Source organism: Vulpes lagopus, chromosome 21 (genome assembly GCF_018345385.1).
Source record: "Vulpes lagopus strain Blue_001 chromosome 21, ASM1834538v1, whole genome shotgun sequence".
Taxonomy (NCBI): Eukaryota; Metazoa; Chordata; class Mammalia; order Carnivora; family Canidae; genus Vulpes; species Vulpes lagopus.
This window is the reverse complement of record NC_054844.1, coordinates 45721426-45728279: the sequence shown is the minus strand read 5'-3', so window position 1 is coordinate 45728279 and position 6854 is coordinate 45721426. Positions and strand designations below refer to the sequence as shown.

At 36.6% G+C, this 6854-nt stretch overlaps 1 protein-coding gene across 1 annotated transcript; it reads right to left on the bottom strand.

The window, feature by feature from the left end:
- Nucleotides 1–1761: 1761 nt before the first annotated feature.
- LOC121480184 (olfactory receptor 6C6-like) lies at nucleotides 1762–3603 on the bottom strand. The gene is made up of 2 exons (XM_041736527.1): nucleotides 2693–3603; nucleotides 1762–1813 (listed from the first exon to the last, which is right to left on the bottom strand). The coding sequence occupies exons 1-2, from the start codon at nucleotides 3601–3603 to the stop codon at nucleotides 1762–1764; spliced, it is 963 nt and encodes a 320-aa protein (XP_041592461.1).
- Nucleotides 3604–6854: the final 3251 nt, after the last annotated feature.

The window sequence follows — 6854 nt, the reverse complement described above, 5'->3', positions numbered from 1 at the left end:
TTTGCCTGTTTGTATATCTTCTTTAAGTCCTTTGTCTATATATTGTGGAGTGTTTGTTGTTCAGTTGCAGGAGTTATTTTATGTAAATTTAGCCAAGGAAGTGCCACATTTTTACCAAGAAATAACAAAAACATAAAATTAAAAAAGTCCTAAATAAACAAAAAGACATCTCATGTTATCGTATAGTAGACTTGACATTGTTAATTAAGATGATAATAGTCTCAAACTGACCCATAGAGTTAATGCAATGTAATCCTTATTAAGTTTTCAACGGAATCCTTTGCATAAATGAGCATTCTGATCCTAAAATTCATATGGAATTGCAAGGGACCCTGAGTAACCAAAACAATACTGAAAAAGATGGGCAAAATTGAAAGAGAAATACTTTCCAATTTCAGAACTTAATATAAAGCTACAGTGATCAAGACCATGTGATATTGGCATAGCAATTGAGCAATAGCTCAAAGGAATAGAACTGAAACTCCTGTAATAGACCCATTTATGGTCCATTGATTTTTAACAAGGGTTCCAAGTTTATCCAATGGGAAGATAATAGCCTTTTCAACAAAGCATGTTGTGATAACTATTATCATGGAGAAGGTGACTTTACTCTCTACTTTAAACCATACACAAACATTAACTCAATAGAAACATTTCAGATTGTACTACAGAGCTGTGGTCATCAAGACAGTGTGGCTCTGGCACAAAAACAGACACATAGATCAATGAAACAGAATAAAGAATCCAGAAGTGGACCCTCAATTTTATGGTCAACTAATATTCAACAAAGGACAAAAGACTATCCACTGGAGAAAAGACAGTCTCTTCAATAAATGGTGCTGGGAAAATTGGACATCCACATGCAGAAGAATGAAACTAGACCACTCTTTCACCAGACACAAAGATAAACTCAAAATGGATGAGAGATCTAAATGTGAGACAAGATTCCATCAAAATCCTAGAGGAGAACACAGGCAACCCCCTTTTTGATCTCGGCCACAGTAACTTCTTGCAAGATACATCCATGAAGGCAAGAGAAACAAAAGCAAAAATGAACTATTGGGACTTTGTCAAGATAAGAAGCTTTTGCACAGCAAAAGAAACAGTCAACAGAACTAAAAGAAAACCTAGAGGATGGGAGAAGATATTTGCAAATGACATATCAGATAAAGGGCTAGTATCCGAGATCTATAAAAAACTTATTACACTCAACACCAAAGAAACAAACAATCCAATCATGAAAAGGGCAAAAGACATGAACAGAAATCTCACAGAGGAAGACATGGACATGGCCAACATGCACATGAGAAAATGCTCCTCATCACTTGCCATCAGGGAAAAACAAATCAAAACCACAATGAGATCCCACCTCACCCCAGTGAGAATGGGGAAAATTAACAAGACAGGAAACAACAAATGTTGGAGAGGATGTGGAGAAAGGGGAAGCCTCCTGCACTGTTTTTGGGAATGTGAACTGGTACAGCCACTCTGGAAAACTGTGTGGAGGTTCCTCAGAGAGTTAAAAATAGACCTGCCCTACGACCCAGCAATTGCACTGTTGGGGATTTACCCCAAAGATACAGATGCAGTGAAACGCCGGGACACCTGCACCCCGATGTTTCTAGCAGCAATGTCCACAATAGCCAAACTGTGGAAGGAGACTCGGTGTCCAGTGGCAGATGATGGATAAAGAAGCTGTGGTCTCTGTATATAATGGAATATTCCTCAGCCATCAGAGACGACAAATACCCACCATTTGCTTCAACGTGGATGGAACTGGAGGGTATTATGCTGAGTGAAATAAGTCAATCGGAGAAGGACAAACATTATATGGTCTCATTCATTTGGGAAATATGAAAAATAGTGAAAGGGAATAAAGGGGAAAGGAGAGAAAATGAGTGGGAAATATCAGTGATGGAGACAGCACACGAGAGATTCCTACCTCTGGGAAACAAACTAGGGGTGGTAGAAGGGGAGGTGGGCAGGGAGTGGGAGTGACTGGGTGACGGGAACTGAGGGGGGCACTTGATGGGATGACCACTGGGTGTTATGCTATATGTTGGCAAATTGAATTCCAATAAAAAAAATTATATAAAAAAAAAGAAATCAAAGACCTAAAAGTATGGTATAAAACAACAAATTTCTTAGTGTAAGTGGTAGGTATCCATCTTTGCAACTTTGGATTAAGCAACGGTGTCTTATATATGACACCCAAAGCACAAGCAACAAAATAAAAAATAAAAAATTTGACTTCATCAAAATTAAAACTTTCATGACCAAAGGACACTAACAGGAGAGTAGAAAGACAACACCAAGAATGAAAAAAGTACTCACAAACCCAATCTAAAAGATGTCTACTAGTTTTAAAGAAACCTATTGGAAAGCCTTGTGGGGCTTTAATATAATAACATGAACTTATCCCTTCTAATTGCCTTAGAAAAGAAGATGGCTAACAGTCCTGACTTAACATAGTAAAATAAATCAGAACATAAACCTGAAGTTAAATTTTTTCTTCTTAGGGCCACATGGATAGGAGTTACAGCATTAAATATCTTTTAATTTTTCCACTCATATTTCTCTGACGGACAGAATAACTAAACTTACAAAATGATTTCAAATTTTTATTTACTTTTTTCTCCAAGATTTGAAACTTGAATCTTCTCTTTATTTTCTGGAAAGAGAGAAAATCTTTTGGAGTGTGTCCTTGAAGGCTTGTTTGACTTGCTGGTTTCTGAGACTGTAAATGAAAGGGTTTAATAAAGGGGCAACCGAGGTATAAATAACACTTACACCTTTGGACAAATTCACCCTTTCCTTCGCTGTTGGCTTTATGTAATTAAAGATGCAGCTACCATAAGTAAGGGAGACCACAATCATATGAGAAGAACAAGTAGAAAAAGCCTTGGTTCTTTTCTGAGCAGAGGGGATCTTGAGAATGGTCTTGATAATGTATGTGTAAGAAAGAATCACTAACAGTAAGGTCACCAGAAGTGTTACAATAGCTAAGGCAAACGAAAGCAATTCCAAGAAACGAGTGTCAGTACAGGAAAGCTGCAGCACAGGGGAAATGTCACACATGAAATGATCGATTATTCCGGAAACACAGAAATCCAGTGTGAGGCCCACAGCCAATGGTGAAAACGACAGCAGAAAGCCCACGGCCCATGAGCTGAACAGGAGTTGGTAGCACACTTTGTTGTTCATGATGATCAGGTAATGGAGGGGTTTGCAGATTGCTACATAACGGTCAAAGGACATGGCAGCCAGCAGGTAAAATTCTGCAATTTCTAATTGGAGGAAAAAGAATAACTGAGATGCACAACAATTGTAGGAAATGACTTTGTTTTTAGTTATGAGGCTTATCAGGAATCTGGGAATACAGACTGTTGTCATTGAAGCTTCCATAAAGGAGAAATTTCGGAGGAAAAAATACATGGGAGTCTTGAGGCTGGGATGTAGCAGGGTGAGAAGGATGATGGTTAAGTTTCCGGTCATGCTCAGCACATAGTTGAGGAAGAGAAACGTAAAAATCACAATTTGCAGTTGTGGGTCATCGGTCAGTCCCAGGAGAAAGAACTCGATCTTTGTTGACTGGTTCTTCATTTTAGACTGGAGGCTTATGAAATCAACATAGGAAAACATCTCCAAGAGTGGAAAGAAGAGAGATTTTTTTAAAACAAACCTCAGAAAAAAATATAATCAGAAATGTAAGCAAGTTTAAAAGGTTGATCCAATTTAACAAGACAGATGATACTTAAAAATACAGCACAGATTAACCTAGGCGCCTCTGACTGATTGTTTCACTTTTGCACAGGCATGATAACGACACTACCAATTTGTTTTTCTTTTAACCTATTTAAACCTGAAAGAAAATGGAAATTTTAGCTGATCATTTCCAAATTATTTAATTCTGTTTCAATGTTCTAGGTAAAACATCAGCTTGTCTGTATTTGCTCTGAATATCTAAAAAATTATTTGAGAAAGTTCTTGTAACACATCAAAAACGATACCAATGTCAACTTGTAATGTTTATTCAAAACTCCTTAGCTCACTAACACATTTTATTTTATTTTATTTTTTTTTATGATAGTCACACAGAGAGAGAGAGGCAGAGACATAGGCAGAGGGAGAAGCAGGCTCCATGCACCGGGACCCCGACGTGGGATTCGATCCCGGGTCTCCAGGATCGCGCCCTGGGCCAAAGGCAGGCGCTAAACCGCTGCGCCACCCAGGGATCCCACTAATACATTTTAAACAGAGGTGAAATATGGAAATAATGAGATACACTTTTTTGTATGATTGAAATTTCCTGACATATACTATTATTTATTTTGTCCTGATGCAGTAATTCCCCATTGTCTCTTTATCTCATTTTACTTACTTATTATTTTTCTTTGGTTTCACATACCTCAGTCTTCTCATATCAGTTGCTTTTAATCATGAAATTTTGACTCTTGTATCTACATAAAAAAAGAAGAATATATGACAGTTCAAAAGTCAGGGAATTCTACCTCACTTGTACTTCTGAGATTACTTTCATTTAAGATCTAGATATTTATCACAAATTACAAGTGAAAAAAAAAAACAAAAGACAAATTACAAGTGACCTAGCATATCTAGGATACATTGATGTGAATTTCCCCCTATGGGAATATGTAGAAACAGGGGTCAAAAATAAAGGATAAATATTCTCTCTTTTATAATATATTTTTAAACTCAATATTTCAAGAGGAAAGTTAATTGCAAAGCTTTTCTCCAGAAGGATTCTAAAAACAAATATGCATTCTGGAAATTATATGCATCTGTTAATAACTTTCACTTCCACTCACAGTCATTAAATGACAACCCAGATATTACAAATAATTCAATTAGAATCTTCTTCGAGGCCAGATACGGTTCATTTTATCTATCTTCTTTTCTTGTATATTAAAATGAAGGAAAATGTCTCTATAAAAATCATAAATGAAAATGTAATGCTCTAAATGTAAAGATGTCTTGGGAAATCTCTCATATGAAAGGAACCCAAATTTTGTAACGAATATTTCTTGCTTCAAAGTGTGTACTAACAAACAGAACGGTTTGATCTGTTTTGCTCATAAGAGACACAGGGGATTAATTAAAAATTTTAAAGAAAGAAAAAAATAAATGTTCCCTGGAGACTAATGCTGGAGGAATACCAGTTATGTACAAAATAAAACTAAACCAAACCAAAAACAAAGAACGAAATAAATAAACTACTTTGAATTACTGTAAGCACAAACTGAATTTCATGAAATGCAAAACAGAACAGATATTCTCCCAAAAGAGAACTAGAAATAATTTAAACTCTACACTTAATGTCAACACAAATTTCAGATATTCCACTGTCTTGGGACAATATGACCAATTCTGCACATTAAGAAGGTTTACCCCAAAGAGAAAGCTCTTCCTTGCTTCCTTAGTCTATGTTAGGATTTCATTAGCTGGTGACCCACGCTCCAAATTGGAAGTGTGGCAGTACTTAAATGTTGCGTGATTTTTAAAAATTTGCAACAACATGAAATATAAAGAAAAAAAGCCATCAAATACACCATGTAGGTCATTTATTCCATTTGATGCTCTTATAACAAAAAAGAATCTTCTACTAAATAAACATGATATAACCGTTATTTTCAGGACATTAACATTGATACATTATTAACGTGTACTTCTCCAAGCCTATTTAAGTTTCACCAGTGACTAAAAATTTTTCTTTATAGAAGAAAACATTGTTTATAACTACATGTTAATTTAATTTTCATAATGTTTTGGTCTCCTTTAATTTGACATAGTTCCCTAGTCTCTCCTTAACTTTCAAGAACGTTCCTTGAAAATTCTTTTTTTTTTCTTCTTAAATTGACTCTAAGTCAATCTTAGAATTTTAAACCCCATATACTTAAGGTACAGTGTAATATTAGTTTCAGGTGTATAATACAGTGATTCAACAATCCCACACATTACTCAGTGCTCTTTAAGATAAGTGCAATCTTTTTCTTTTTTAATTTTGTTCCTGAGGGAGAGAGAGAGAGAGAGAGAGAGAGAGAGAGAGGCAGAGACCCAGGCAGAGGGAGAAGCAGGCTCCATGCAGGGAGCCCGATGCGGGACTTGATCCAAGGTCTCCAGGGTCATGCCCTGGGCTGAAGGCGGTGCTAAACCATTGAGCCACCCGGGCTGCCCCAATAAATGAGATCTTATTCCCCTTCTTAGATTTCACTCATTCCTCCACGCACCTCTCCTCTGGTGACCATGTATTTGCTCTTTATAGGTTTGCCTCTTTTTTTCTTTGTTTATTGGTTTTGTTGCTAAATTCGACATAGTGAGATCAAATATTTGTCTTTCTCTGACTCATGTTGCTGAGCATTATATTATGCTGCTAGCACTGTGTTCTCTACATACATCCATGTTGATGCAAATGGTAGAATTTCATTCTTGTCTTTGTATGGTAATAGTTCATCTCTCTCTCTCTCTCTCTCTCTCTCTCTCTTTCTCTCTCTCTCTCTACACACACACACACACACACACACACACATATTCTTTATCCATTTATCCATCCATGCACACTTGAGCTACTTCTATATCTTGCTACTGTAAAGAATGCTGCAAAAACATAGGAGTGCACATATCTTTCCAAATCGGAGTTTTCATATTCTTTGGACAAATGCCCAGAGGTGGGATTAATGGATTACATGGTAGTTTTGTCTTTACTTTTTAAAGAAACCTCCATCAACAGCGGCTGCTTACATTTTCACCATCAGTGCATGAGGGTTTCTTTTTCTCCACGTCCTTGTCAACACTTACTTTTTCTTTAGTTGTTATTTTAGCCTTTCTGGCAGGTG

What these genes read in the sequence shown, in the direction of transcription:
- LOC121480184 (XM_041736527.1), bottom strand. Translation starts at nt 3,603, where the DNA reads ATGAAGAACCAGTCAACAAAGATCGAGTTCTTTCTCCTGGGACTGACC. An exon ending in GCCTTCAAGGACACACTCCA is followed by an intron (nt 1,814 to 2,692) that starts AAAGATTTTCTC and finishes GTTTGTCCTTCT; the next exon opens with CCGATTGACTTATTTCACTC.